The sequence below is a fragment of the Aquila chrysaetos genome, chromosome 21, assembly GCF_900496995.4.
Source record: "Aquila chrysaetos chrysaetos chromosome 21, bAquChr1.4, whole genome shotgun sequence".
Classification (NCBI taxonomy): Eukaryota; Metazoa; Chordata; class Aves; order Accipitriformes; family Accipitridae; genus Aquila; species Aquila chrysaetos.
The window spans coordinates 10,794,191-10,810,126 of NC_044024.1; the positions used below are offsets into that span (position 1 = coordinate 10,794,191).

General features: G+C 39.8%; 1 protein-coding gene across 9 annotated transcripts in view; it reads right to left on the bottom strand.

The window, feature by feature from the left end:
- The window catches only part of LOC115333616 (5-hydroxytryptamine receptor 2A-like), a 103,740-nt gene that overhangs the window by 50,466 nt on the left and 37,338 nt on the right, over positions 1-15,936 (bottom strand). For 8 of the 9 annotated variants that reach the window (XR_005931014.1, XR_005931012.1, XR_005931011.1 and 5 more), the window contains one exon: positions 1,687-2,329. Coding sequence is in view for 2 of the 9 variants with exons in the window: in XM_029996802.2 (XP_029852662.1) it covers positions 1,687-2,074 (388 nt within the window). In the remaining 7 variants the exon portion in view is untranslated. The remainder of the gene's footprint in view (positions 1-1,686; positions 2,330-15,936) is intronic. The other variant, XR_005931013.1, reaches the window with a different exon arrangement.

Genomic DNA, 15,936 nt, shown 5'->3' on the forward strand with positions numbered 1-15,936 from the left:
TAACTTTTGCCCAAAAATCTATTCAATGCCACTTGCCTGCGGAGAGGTGCTTGGGCCATCAGCAGCTAATACTGGTACTCTGGTAGAAAAGAGGAATAATTACAACTCCTCTTCAGATCAATGATATTTACTTGCCTCTAAATATGCAGCATGCTTTACACCTCTAAACAACTTTAAGTAATCATTTTCCAGGCAAAACGGAAAATCCATTTCCATTAGTTTCCAAAGACTCAGAAAATATGTATGTAGGAAGATCACTTCCATAAATTCACCTTTTTAGAGTCACTAGGTAATCCAGAATTTATGCAAGTGCAGGTCAATAAAATCATTCAGTATTTATATGCTCCCTTTCAAGCTCCAGGGAACCAGAGTAAAATGCTAAAAATAAAATAGACATGTTGTAACACACAGAAGATTTAGAGATAGAACTATTCTGACAGCCCAAAATAAAAGGCTTTATGCATAAGATCTCAATGGCTAGGTCTGTACCTAAATCACATATTGATTTAACTCACTGTAGACAAGTTATATAGGCTTTGGAATGATGTATGCTTGATCAATGTGTTTTAGAAATTAATCTCTGTCCGACTTAATCATTTAGGCAAGTGAAGAAGTCACATAAATATCCCTACATTTTACTTTATAGGACAGTAAACCAATTTCTAATCAAATTTGTAAGTAAACAGTATTATTTGTTTCCAAGAAATATCAATATTTAAGTACTTTTCAAAGAAAATCTGAAAACAGGCTTCAAAAGTGATTAAATATTATCTATTAAACACACATACATCATATTGATACGTGAGTATACAAACATGATGATCAGTGATACAGAGGCAAACGCAATATCCCTTTGTAATATCCAGGAGCGGAGAGTCCTATCACCATGCTGAAAAAAAATTGGATTTGGAGTCTTGGACAGATGAGAAAGCTGGATGCATTTGATACCTTACTCCTTTGAAGTGCTAACAGTGATTCTACACTTGAGTGCAGGAGCAATGCTCTACTTTAGCACAAACACACTGACCCTAATATGGTAGGGGAGAAATAAATGCTTATGCCTATACATACAGATCTCAAAGTGTTCTAAAATGGAGGGCATTTTCTCAGGTTAGAGATAGGGAAACTGAGGCACAGAAAGGCAAAATGACCCTGTGAAAGGCACAAGGCAAGCTCAGGTATAAATGCCAAGAGTGAAAGCTTTTATTTGAATTGCAAATCTACTAGTGCAAACCTCCTTTCTTAACCACATTCTTGTTCAAACCCCACTGATATCAGTGGGAGCTCAAGGACTGATTCCGACCTGGCCTAGAGCTGGGTCAGTCACAAACAGACTCCTCAGCTTTTCCCTAAGCTCTTGTGTCCTAGCTAATTTTGGGGCAGTCCAACCAAAAAGGTAACAAGCTGACTCACTGTTGCAGGTCTTTTTTGGTGGTCTCAGCAATAAAAAACCCCTACACCAACACCATTCACAGGTCATTCCCGGCAGCATGGAAACAAGCTCTGCTCCCAGCAGAGCATTGCCCTCACCCAGCAGAGCGTGAACCTCAGCACAGACCCATGGCCAAGCCCACACTGATTCTCCCCAAGCCACCAACGCACGAGAAACGGGGCAAAGCAGATTGCTGCAGCCTCAGGGGATTCCCTGTGAAAGTGTATAGTCAAACAAGGAGGGAAGCCACTTACCATACAGGACTGTAATGAGCGACACGGGCATGACCAGGATACCCACCAGCATGTCTGCCACCGCCAAGGACATCAGGAAGAAGTTCGTGGCATTCTGCAACTTCTTCTCCAAGGATACAGCCATAATTACCAATATGTTACCCCCAATGGTCAGCAGGATGACAACCAGGATCAGGAGGGCCGGCCAGTTCTTCTCCCTCACGGACATCCGAGAGACTTCACCCTTTTCAGAGGCATTAAGAGGATCAGACGTAGGCAAACTCTGATTCAGAGTCAAATTGCTGCTTAAGGACCAAGCCATCAGACCACCACGCAAATTAAAATCCAGCGTAACAGACACTGTCGTTAAGCTGAGTAATATTCCAGTACTACTTAGAGTGCTCATCATCTGGGAGGGGTTTTTCTGTCTCTTAACCGCGCCTCAGAGATGATCCCTTTTCCAAATTGTGGGTCCAAGGCAGATGCCGAACTTCACAAAACCTGAGCCAGAAAATCATTTGATCTTCCATGGTGAAACAAACCTTACAGAAGTTAGTGTGGAGCTCTTCCAGTTTCTTTGAGTGTGGTGGAAGATGACCACTGACCAGCAACCTCAACAGAAAGGAGACTTTGCAATCTCCAGCTGGTTTCCAGGTCCACCATTCTGAAAAGGAAAGAAAAAGTATATTTTTCACTGAAATCACAGTATACACAACACCTTCTTTATCCCCACGTAAAAGACATTCTTATTCTCTCCCTTCCTGCTGACTAGGATGTTCTCCAGACTGCAAGTAATTTATCTTATGGGTACAGACTATGCCTACAATTATGGGGGAGAGAGGGAGAGAATCTCATCAGTCTGCTCTGGCTGGTTAAAAGCTGATTATCACTAATGAAATGTTTTGTGAAACTTGCAAAAGCAAGTCTGAAGAGCAAAATATGTTTCAATTGATAGCCACTTCACAGATACTCTGCTGCTGTGTAAAATAGTAATTGCGTGAAATTCCAACCAATCCAGATAGCGCAGCCAAAGCACAGTGTAAACCATCACCTTAAATGGAAGTGTTTGGATATATTTTGCATATTTTGAGATAAAGCACAGGTGTTGTAAAAACCCTCAGAAGTTAATGATTAACTCTCCGATAATAATGAAGACTATAGTTTGGGTTTTATTAGGAAATAAATGGTGGATAAGACGCTATATATTAGGTAACATTATACAATACTATGCTGTCAATCTTTCCAAACAAACAGATAACAAAGAGTGAAGAGAAAGGACAAACTTTCATAAAATCTAGCAGTTATTTCTGCTCTTCTTCATTCATTTTTGTGCCACTGTGCTTCTGTGCTGATTACCAGCACACAGCTGGGCCAGTAAGCCCAGTCCCACCAGCCTGCTGCCCAGGACTACTGCCCAGTATGTGCAAGTATCAGCACCCTAATCACACACACAGGCGGTAGGACAGATTTCCTCAGAGCATCGCACATGATTTATGCTTCTTCACAAATTAGTTGACAGTGAGGGCAAGTCAGATTATGTTGCCTAACTGCCAATGTAACACAGGCCCGAAAGCATCACGCTGCGGCTTCTGAAGGAGCCCATTAGCCTCATGCATTGACCTAATTCAGCAAATTAAACATACTCTTAACTTCAGGCACATGCCTACACCCACTGAGGCTAAGGGCATGTATTCCCAATCCTGGCTAAATCACATCCTCAGAAACTCAATCATTTTGCCTGCCAATCGTGTGCAACTGATGAAAACAGCAGCTTTGCTTTGCATCTCCATTGCATCAGATGGACATGTACAGCATAGGACTAAAAGCACAGAAGGAAAGCAGTTAGTAGAACAACAACAAAAAAAACCCCACACTGTATGGAAGTCAACCAGTAAGTAGAATAAAATCCATAGCATGCAACTTTTTTTTTGAGCATATCCTCAACATTTTGTGTACTCCACAGGAAAAGAGCTGTTCTATCACTGTTAAATAAATAACTAAATAAAAGTCATTTAGCCCTTGAATACACTGTAGCACACATGTGACACAGCAATTTGCTATCCAGGGATCAAAAGCTAAATATAATTCATAGGATTAGACTAGATTTTATGTAAAATAAGAAGTGCTCAGAGTCCTATAATAAAATGCTTAACATTCATGGAGGTTTTGGAAATTTACTAATGGGCTTTGTGCACAAAAACATTTCTTAAATGAGCAGTGCATACAATGAACCCAGATTTGCTTCTGCATTATAGTTAATTACTCCCAAAGGGTCTCTGAACCTCATATTTAGGAAGAAGTTTTGCACTATGTGCACAGAAAATAATTTTGCAGCTGCACATGAAGATGAATTAGCAAGTAGTCACTGGACCATTTATTTTTCCAACTTAGCTGTTCTAAAAAGTCTCTAGAAAGTTTCAAAATACTTCAGAGTATTTTTTTCAAAACACAGCTTTTACTTTAAAGCTGTGAACAAAATTAACCATTTTTCCAAATCACTGTTCAACAGTGAAGGAGGCACTAGGCAGCTTTGTGGCACTTGAGCTTTGCTATGCAGGACACCCCCATTAGAGCCAGTGGGAATTTCTGGGTCTCCAGAAACTCACTCTCTTTGGCTCCATGACTCTTGGGCACTCCTGATCATGCCACAATAATACTTTGGCAGGATGAGCAGAAAATTCATGCGCAAACATGGGCACATGGTCAGACAATAGGATGCCCAGCCTTGGTCTGACTCTTCCCAGGTCTTAGCTCTTGGAGGTTTTGGAGAAGGTGACACTACCACCACTCTTGCCATAGATGTGAATGAGCTTGATGTTCCTGGCACATGCTAGTTGGGGTTGCTGAAGAAACACGGGCAGGGAGGTGCCTCCTCTAGATCCTAAAACCCCCAAAACCAACCTAACTGCAAGATAACAACTCTGAATTAAAAATGTTTAATTTTATAACTGCTCAGGACTGAATTCTGAAATGGTCTGTAGGGTCATTCTCTCTTGCATTTCACAAATGTATTTGCAATAACATTTTCTTCTATGAATGATGTTGCATCAGAGCATGGAGTTAAAAAAAAATCAGCAGACAGAATTATCACTTGCTTATTCATCAGTTTTATTATTAAAAATAAAATGTACGTTATTTGGCTACTAACGTACTGCAAAGCATGGGGTTCCAAAATTATACTAGTCACCAAATACAATTTGCTTTGAATTAAATTATCCTCAGGAGAAAAATCAGGTTTGTCAGGACGATCTAAGAAAGGGAGACATCAAAATTCATTTGCTTGCTCTAAACGAGCAGTTTTTCAAACACACACAGAGGCAGACTTTGAGCAAAATGCTTTCTACACAAAGTAAATTCTGCAAATCTGGTACATACTAACTTCTCAGCAAGAAAATTACATTTTCCAAAGTCTAACAGATTTCTCAATAATCCTCCCCCCACACTCCTCTCAGTAGTTAAAAATGTGCATGTTCTACATGCAAGAGTAAAATTATGCTATGATATTGAGAAACTAAATGTTTTGAATTAGGACTATAATGGTAAAAATTAATCTCAGACTCCAGATTCCATTTTTGCTATTAGAAGAAATTATGATTTCTTTTAAAACTTGGCGCATTCACCTATCTATTACCTGGAGTGACTCATGAAGAGAGCCATTGCTATTTTTGTGCCAATACAGAGCTAGGAAACGAAAAGGAAATGACAAAGACACCTAAAAAAGCATTTTTCAGGTGCACTAATGGAAATGCAATACCTGAAACAACTGGGTATATATGTAGGAGAGACGTGTAGAAAAAAAGCAATGACACTGGCAGGAGCTCTGCCTTACCCTATAGCTCCCAAATTCCTGGTTTAGATGGATCGAAGATGTTGGCACTGCTTTGTATGTCACCTTGTCCCTGACAGTGGCCAGAAAGAAGTTGGCAGCCCTCATTCTTGCTGGCACCGACAGCCGCCCCTGGGCACAACCAGGTCCCTGAACCTGGGAAATGGAGGAAGGAAGAGCCACACTCTCAGACCAGAATAGCATCACCGCTTGTTTTGACGTTCCCTAAATTCAACCATCACCAGGTCTGGCGTAAACAGTGATGGACCTTCACCTCTTACCTCGGCATAAACAGAAAGGAAAACATTACACTGAGGAGAGGTGACTCTTAGGTCTGAGCCAATGCTTCTGGCTCCATTCTACCACATTTCTGTGAAACACCCTGTGCTAGAGTCCTTATCGAGTCTCACTGACATTTTTCTACATTGCCTTTATTTATTTTATTTTCAGTTTTTGCAGCCTGAAGAATCATTGTTATTCATCCCAGGACAGCATCAGGTTCTCTAGTGGCAGGAATACCTTGGAGAGGACATCAGGATAATGAGGGTTTTCAAAAGTGGTATAGGTTTTATCCAAGACTATAATGGTAAAAAAAAAGTAAAATAAATAAATTAAAAAAAAAAATCTCTCTCAACTGCCTTAAAATCAATAGAGGAAGCATTTTGCACATTCATTTTGAAAAATGATACGTGGGAATTTGACTACAGCAATGCTCAAGATTGGGATCCACCTTCAGAATTAACCAACCTATTGCTTTGTTAATACTTTTATCATTATTTTATATGGATTCTGGCTTGAAGTCATCAGCTTTCTTTTTCATTGCATCCCTCAGTCTCCACAAGGTAAAACTTTATGACTAATACCTTCAGCCTTAGTCTTCTAAGTACATCACTGTACCAGAAAAATAATTCACGTTTTATTCATGAATTCTGTATATATTTAAGAAATATCTCCATAATTTTAAATTAAAACCTGTGCCTACCACAGATTTTTTCCAATAGCTAGCTTCAAAGTGCACATATTGAAATTTGTGGTCAATCCTCAATTCCAGTTCAATCTATTACCGACAGTCCTTAAAATTACAATTTAAACATTCAGCAAAGCCAAATTCTTGTCTATGCCACTCCTGCTTTTTGATAGAGGTAAGTAAAGAGTTCTTTGGGCATGCCTTTTTCCTTCAGTCTTTAAGTCCAGTTTAGAATAAAATTAAGCTAGAAAAACATTTTTGTTTCTCTTCTATCAAGAGCATATGAATTATTTAAAGCAAGTTTGGTATGCTGAAGTTTTCAGATATTCCAGAAGGTTAAGTTGAAGGGAAACAAAAGCTATGGTGGTTCATAAGTCTGTACTGGTGGGGCACTGGGGGGTTCGCATGCCTTTGGGAGTGTTTACCACCATTACTTTTGCTAAAAGGAAAAAACAAACAAACAAACAAACTGACCAACCTTTCTTGGAATAAACATAATTATTTTTTTCCTTTGAATTAAATGCATTTGTCTATAGGTTTTTTACCCCTCAAAGCCCAGAACATTTTTTCCTGGAGAAAATCAGCTACCTGCTGAGAACTTGAGATGTTCGCCAGCCCCCAGCAAGGATTCTGCCTCTCCTGGACAGACTGCAGAGCTCCTGCGCTCTCATAAACCATTTAATAATTCTCTGGGACTCATAGCCTGAATCTTAACAATATGCATTTGAAATTGGGTAAGAAATCAAGGATTTAGCCCCCAGAAAAGAACCTCAGTCTCAGGCAGACTCAGAGAGGAGAATAATACATTAATTCATGGTAAGTCTTGCTGTAAAAAACAGAAGTACTTAATGATCAAAAGCGATGACTTTCAGCAATTCCCTCCCCACAAGAAAAACATGGCTTGTCAAAGGCACAAAGGCCATATGTGAGTGGAAGTGATTTTCTTCCTCTTAAACTATCAGCAATATTCAATTCTGAGTTGCATTTCACATTTCATTGATAAGCAGATGAGAGCCAACAAGTTGTTAAAGATCAAACATATTTTTAAATCAAAAGTTATTCTATCAGCCTTGGCTTTGATGGTAGACCTCCATAAAGGTAAAAATAAATCTGAAGTTGAGTAAACTGAACTGCAAGTACTGCAATTTTGGACAGGAAAACAGTTGCAGATAGTTCATAACTATCTGAGCCAGATAGTCTGCTGATGTAACTTGTTATAGCTCCATGAAGCCCTTTATGAAATGGCAAATAATTTTACATTATATAATAGGATACACAGTTTAGGCTCAAGAAGGCAGATTTAAGGCTTCATTCTTCACTCTAGACTCTGTATTTCCTTCTATTTACATCTTTATTAATTTATTTTTTTAATGCATTGCCAAATTCATTTTCATTTTTCTTTGGAATGGAAGGTTGCTTTAAAGTACATCTTTTCATGACACCCTTGCAAGGGCCCCTTTAGTTTTAGTGACTGAATAAAATCATATTTTTATATTTACTAGGCACTTGCAACTCGTCTTTCTCCTTTTAGTAGCAGCACTAAGATGCAGGACTAAGATGCATCCCTATTTCTGTGCAGATCTATTTTTAAATGGTGTCTGAGAATGCAGTGAGTCCAACAGAGACCCCCAGGTGATTTGGGGTGAAGCACATTAAATACTGGGTTTGCTTCAGCACTGGGTTTGCTTCAGCCCAGAGAAAAGGCATTGAATGGGGATGCATTTGCTGTCTACAGCTACCTGTTGGTACTTGCAGAGAAGACAGTGGGACACTTCCAAGAGCTGCACAGCAAAACGACAAGAAGCAACTGTCACAGTGATAGATCTAAGGAAATCATGTATAAAATAGGAAAAAAATAGATAAAAGAAATCACAGTAAGGGTGATCAGACAAGGGAAGTGGGTCACAGAGAGACTGTGGGATCTCTATCCTTGGAGATGCTCAAAACACAGGTGGGGATTACCCTCAGACACCCAATCTAACTCTGAAGTTAGTCCTGCCTTGAGCATGGGGTAGTCCAGGGACCTTCAAGAGGTCCCTTACAGCCTAAATTATTGTACAATTGTGTCAGGAGTGCGCTCCTGAGCAGAGCTGTCCAACCAGGGGGTGTTTTTGAGCTCCTATCCCTGGATACGCACCCCATGCTTGATGCTACTACTCAAGCTCAGGATAAGACCAGCACATCCTGTCCCCTTCTGTTTCCCCAAGGCCAGAAACAAAAGTGCGTGCCCAGGTGGGAGAGCACAACCATGAGGATCCCAGTCTGCACAGCGTGGGGACCAGGACCCTACAGCTGCACCAACACATGCCCCTATCACACCATGAAGATGCACGCAGCAATGCCAAGTCCTCACCTCTGGTCACCTGTTGAGGTCACCGGCATCTGAGGAACCTACAGTTCAAGTATATTCTGAAAAGCAGCAATTGTAGAAAGCTCTCATTTGTTTTAGTCACTTGGTAGCATTAGGAAATCTTCCCATCTTTTGAACGTAATATATGCACTATCAACACAGAGGCACATTTTCACAATCATTTCAGTGGGAAAAGAAAAATCAAAACCTAATGATTATTCTGCAGATACCCACTTTAAAATTAAGTGAAGATGCAGTCCAGAGAAGTGCTTATGCCTAATTTTAAGTATTTGAATACTTTCCACTCTTGAACTGGGTACTGTATTACTAGCACTTTGATTAGGGACTTTCTTTCTAAGGAGGTATTTGATACTCCCTCTTCAGTTTTGCAAGAAATTCTGGAAGTTTTCCCAGCAGGTACTGGAGATAAATCAGTGTAAAAAACACTTAATAAAACATTAGGGAAACCTCCCCAAACACAGCTTTCTACCACTCTTCTTTAATTCCAACCCAGAAAATAACTATTTAATTACTTGCAAACTAAAAAAGAATATTTCATTTTTTCCACAGCAAGAGGAAAATGGATTTTCTCAGACACAAGCTCAAGCAATGATATTTTGTAGGGCCATAATAATGAATCACTACCGTTTTGTCCAAAACCAAATAGCATTAATTTCCCTCTCTCTATCTTCCCTCATAGTGAGTCAGAAAGGCATTAATTTCTTTTCCAGACATTTCAAGGCAATACAAGCACACAGAAGAGATCTTAATCTACCTTCTGGCAGTAAGACTAGCATCCTTATTTTTTATTTTCCCTTGGTGGAAGAGCACCTGGGAACCTCACAAGAAGATGTAGATACTCTGCCACTCCCTGCAATGATAAAATTGCGCTCTCAGTTCAGACACACAGAAATACTACAACAGAATAAATCTGAGCCTCATCACATACTGTCCTAACTTCTTGGAATGATTATACTATAGTTGTTCATATTTTCTATGTGTAGATATCATTCCAAACTGCCTTTTTTTTTTTTTTAAATAAGTGTGTCCCCAGTGGCTGAAATTCACCTTTGTAAAAAGACCAGCTGAGCATCCTTCACCCTCCTTGGCAGGTATATTTTGGGATCCTTATTATTGTGCGGGATGTTCACCTGCCACTGCGCATGCAGTTAATTGTGAATTAAAATTTGGATTTTGCTTTGTACTTATTGATAAATAACTGAAAGCATTCAATACCAGCATTAAAAAGTCAATACTCGCTATAGGCATCATGTGTATTCGCTCCCTGGCACACAGAGGTTTGAGAGTCTGCATAATTCACCAATGCAGCTCTTGTGGCTGGAAAGACCCCACTTCTGCCACCACTGGGGTTACATTCCTTCAGTCCCTTTTTAAATCAGCCATGCGACGTGGTAAACATCAAATGTAACATTGGTGGAAAATCTTATGTTGTAGGTTTTTTACCCTCAGCTTTTCAGGGTTGTTGTAGTAAGGTACTATTAAACTCTTTCCTACTCACAAGAAAACTAATTTTTCTCTTCCCTCTTAAATGTTTTGCATGACAGCTCTTAGTTTACAGCATTAAGGTCTGGAAGGGAGCACTTGCAATGTTTTCTCCCAAAACAAAACATAATAAAACAAAACAACAAAAACACTTGCCTGGCTTTCTGTAGCTCACTTTTTGTAAGTTTTAAAGCCATGCCTATTTAAAAACCAGAAGACGCCCCAATTTTCATCAGTTTTTGCAGCACAGTGCTCCATCCCATGTGTGGTTGAATACCTTCATAACTCTCAGTTACCATATACATGGCATTTGTTAGCAGTATATATGCACCCGTAGCAAAACATACTTAAATACATACATGTATCTAAATAAAAAATAATCATGAAGCGATTTATTTTCAAATTATGTTTTAGGGGAAATCTCACATTCAATAAAAATAAACCTGACAATCTTAAGTTATCGTGCATACTTTGCAATAGCGATAGAAAGCAGCAGTCAACCTGGAAAGGAAGAACATGAATATTCACCAGGCCAGATCATGAGTCATGGCATGAACATACACCATTACATAAAACACATGTGCCCACTTTTAGAGGAATGGTGGTGACTCATCTATTACTTAATAAGGCAAATTTCTTAACCAAGCAAGAAATCATTTGATGTTGCATTTATAGCTTTCTTTTCACGCCAGGTTTCTGTGTCTTCTGAAATCACACCAGTTTGGTAACATCGCTCATCGAAGAGACTGGGCTTTATTATGCAGTGACGTGGGGCACACTCTGCACCACATGCCACACATGAACCAGGGAGAATCTCCCCTTTGCTTTGCACATGGACCCTGGACTCAGGCAGCTTGACCCATCGTGCCTGTGCACAGCCTGCCACGTCACCAGTATGTGGCTGCTCACCATGGGGTTCACACAGCTGAAATCACTTCTCTCTCAAATTGATTTTCCCAGTAAGCACCTGAACCTGCTGAGCCCTCTAATTCAAAGCTCAAAGAGCTATTTATTTTAAATTATAAGACGTTTAATAGAGGCCTCCTACCTAATGTGGTGGTGCATTATTAATATATGCCACTGAGTGTCCCTCCTGTTGCCAGTGCTGCCTGAGCATCTTCAAAAAAAAAAATCACAGCATCAGATAAGCCAGGGAAAAGCAAAGCAAAGGGGAAGGCATAATAAAAAGCATCCCTAGCAAACTGACAAACCGCTCAGGGCTTTTACTATAATAGTATAATTAAATATGTGTTTTCACATACCTGTACAATGTCAGAGAAGGGATTGCTGAAACATTCATGAGTTACTTATCTGTATCTCATACATAACAACGTTGATATAAGAACAATTAGATAGAAAATGTAGCTATTCATAGCAAGAATAGCCAAAGGTTACTGCTGTATGGATAATGCTCACGGAGTGATTCAAACCCAGCTCTTGGCAGCGTGCAGCCTCTTACACACCAAAGCTCAGGTCCCACCGCTGCACCTCTTCTTTAAGATCTGTGGAGATGGTCTACTGCCTTCCCCAGCAGAGAAGGGGACCATGACCTGGCAGCTGTATTTTTCCTCTTCTTCCAGTTTTACAGGCTCTCACAGGGCTATTTAATGTACGAGGAATACATTGGATCCTGGGAATGTTAGGGAACAAAGACTGATAAAAGGTTAAGTAATTCCTTAAAAAGATTTAAAAAAACAAACAAAAAACCAAAGAAACAACTAACCAAATGAAAAAAACCCACAAAAAACCACACCACAAAACAAAACCCAACAAACACATGCCCAAAGAACACTGCAAAAATGCAAAGGGTTTTTTATCTTTTTAGTGTTGTTTGGGGTTCCCCCCCTCCCCTTGGTAAACTGATCAACATGGACTTAAAAGGGGATGACTGACAGTATAAATTCAGAAAGCCAATACTTCTCTGATCTAAATATATCACAACTGGATATTTTGGTACATCAGTACTAAGGGAAACCCTAGAGACAAAAGTAGGTAGAAAAGAAAACTCTTCACAACAGGTTAAAAAAAAAAAAGGCAAAGAACAACATCAGACTGAAACAGCTAAAAGAACTGGTCTGTGTGATGCCTGCATTTAAAGATAGAAAATGATCCACACAATTATAAACCTCTTAGTTTGATCTTAACCAGGCAAAATTTCAGAACAGATTTAAAAGGAAAATTAAAGACATGGAGATACATGGAAAGTGCTATAAAATGCGACATGAGTTTCCCAGGTGTACTTTGTAACAGTCTTGACTGGGATGTCTTGGGATTTTGTTTGTTTGTTCTTTAACACCCCATTCTCTAGGCAAAAGAAATGCAGTAGTTCTAATTTACACGGACTTCATCATATGGTGGCACCAGGGAAATTATTAGGTAAACTCCAGAGAAAAAGATGAACAGAGCAATTGTGAAACTGCCGTGGAGTTGGCTGCAGAGGAGATGAAAATGGATTAGGCTGAAAAACAAAACCCTGGTCTGGAAGCAAGTTGTTCGTTGAGGTTGGCAAGGTTTGATCTTGATAGTAATTTCATTCTGATTTTTTTTTTAATGATGCTAAAACAAAACATTTACTTTGGGAATTAAATGTACTGATGATTCAAAACCAGGATGCAACACCCACGTAGGGAAAGGCCAGAACATCACACAGGAGAAACTGAATGGCTTCGAGGACTGAACTAATCACACAACTAATAATGAAATGTGATAATACAAACTATAAATAACTAACAGAATTTGGCTGTAAACTAAGAGTTTATCAGTTGGAAACAAAGATAATTACTTCAGCATCTGAGCCATACATCAGCACAAGAGGGACGTGAAAGAGACAAACATAATCTAAGCTATATATATAGACCAAGCAAGGGATTTCTTGTAAAGATAAGAAGGAATTAATGCCACTGGCACAAGACACTTGAGTGCCAATACTTGTATTTTTATTCACTAATCTTCTATTTTCAAGAAAGATGATTCAAACAGGAACAAGCCTATGCATTCATGGGCAGGAGAGTCCTGCCTGTGAGCCAGCTCCAGGCAGCAGGCCACAGATATGTTCCACCTAAGATGTGTTAGTGCACTGAGAACTTGAGTAAGCAACGGAGATTGCTGTGCCATATGGACACAGCCATGCAGACCAGCACTGGCACGTACCCAGCCAGCTCAGAGGCTGGGCAAAGAAAGCGTGATTGGGCTGCACTCATCCAAAGATGAGAGGCAGAACAAAAGTCATCCGACAAGAAAAGAATAAAAGGCTTAGCTTGTTTAACCATACAAGGGGACAATACGTGGTGGACTCTAACAAAGTGGAACTGACAACCTCCACCATCCCTGTGGCTCCATTGTGTTTCTTTCTGTAGGCTCCACTGAGGCAGGGTCATAGTCATGACTCTTGCTTTGAGGAAGAGAGACTACTTGCACAAGCAGGTTTGCAATATCTAGGCAAAGCCTTTCGGAAACATTTCTGAATTCCAAGTATTCCTCTGCCTTTCTCGGTAAGTTCCATGTTTGCAAGAAAGTACATTTTCTTCTTCAGCTACTTCGATCATCTAACTGGTCTTTAGCATCTAAATGATCACATGGTTCTCTGCAGACCAACTTGCTCTCAATTCCTCTTCCTCACCCCCACACCATTAGACCTCTTGCCTTAGCTCTCTCCATCAGTTTTCGCCCTGCTCCTTCCTCACCTGCAGCACCACAGGGTGGTAACATGGGGAGGTCACCCACAGCCCTGTTGACCTCACCCTCCCATCGACATGCACCCAGACTAGCTCCAAGGAGGCTGACCCACACATTCAGCCCAAGAGGCCATCAGCACTCCTCCTTCAGGCCAGCTTTCCTCCCAAAATCCAGGATCACAGATTTCACCCATTTTCCATTTTCCCTTCCTTCTCTCTCTCATCAGTTGCATCCTTGCACACATACATGGGCACTTTGCAAGCCTGCTTTCTCTTTTCAGCATTGAATAGGGACTGTTTAATACTTCTTTTAACTTGTTCTAACATCATGGCTTTTTTGATTAAATCTTATTATCTAGACTTTTAAAAAAAATCTTATTAGCTTGACTTTTTTAAAAAAGTATTTTGTTTCATTTCTTTAGTTCTAGCTTCTTTCCTTTCCTAGGCCTTACAGCTGAGAGAAAGACAAAAGGGGCCAAAAATCAAAATGTTTGATCAGCTTTGGGTTTAGTAATAAAGAAAAAAAAAAATAGAAAGACTATTAAAAATCTTAAATTACTTTTCTTTTTCCCCAAAATTGTTCTGGGGAAAACACACTCCAGTATGAACTAAATTCACTACTGATTTTCTTAATACAATGATATGAATTTGAGGGGGTTTTTCCCCTACTTTGGTTATTGTTATCTAACTTCAGTTAATGCCCTACTATTTCATACTCATAATTCACTCTTAATTCTCCTTAGACTGATGTAGCAACTCTATTATGAGCTGTAGGTTTTTTCCTTCATTCCCTTTCACCTTTTTGAGAAATATAATAATTAATATCAAATGTTTTTCTGTATGTTCCACCACTCTAAAAGCAAACAAACATTTCTGTCCCCCCCCCCCCCCCCCCCCCCCCAACTGCTTCAATGCCATGAGAGGTCACTTTAATCTGCCTGCCTTATTCCAGGTAAATTCTGCGTTGTGCTGCTGCTTCCAGACTAAGCCAGGGGCAGACTCTGAGTTCTTACACTATAGTAAATCACAAATATCTTCAGTTAAACAAGAAGGCCCCACCGCCTTTCTGGTCAGACAGACCTCAGTATAGTCGCTCTTGATTTGTACTAGAAAACAGGCCAATTGCATTGAAACATCTTCAATGAGATTAGAAGCAGGCTCTTTATTTAGAGAAATAATTTCATTTTCAAAGCATTTGACAATTTTAATAGACATCATCTATGAACACGTCAGGGTGTGTAGTATGCCTGAAGCAAGAAGAAAAAGGCTCATTAACTTTGAGAGAATAGACAGATGGGCACATTGGCGTAGAGCTCTGACAGCTCCCATATTATGTAAGAAGTGAAGAGCGAGGAGTCGGATGCCATGCATACGTGTGCAGGAGTCATTTCCATGGGAGCAAATTGCAGTGACACAAACTGTCACCTATGACATCAGTAAATGAGTCAGGAAAAACGAAATGAAGGAGATGAAACATAATGGAAAATACTTCAGTTTCCAGCATGACGTGAAAGGCAAAGGAAGTCTATAAGTTGGTGCCATTTGGATTAACCCAGTTCTCTTTATGAGCATACACATACGATAATGATTTTGTACAATTTGGTTTCTATCACAAATAGAGTGGATGAGGCATGCTGAAACTGCAGCAAGGAAAGCAGTCTTGAGATGGCTGATGCTGCAAAGAGCAGGCAAATGCTTGGCTGCATTTAACAGAATGGTTAGGACCACAGCAAAGAAAATGAAAATAGGAAAGAAGCTGCAGACGAAACCAGGAACATAATGATGGAGAAAATATGAAGGTTAAAGACTAACAAAGAAACAGACATTGTAATGTAAAGACAACTGCTGGTCTCAATGACAGTCTACAAAGGAAAACTAGCATTTAGAAGCGAAGGAAAACTGGTATTTAGAAATGGCATCATTCAAATAGGATCCAAAGCAGCCATTTCCT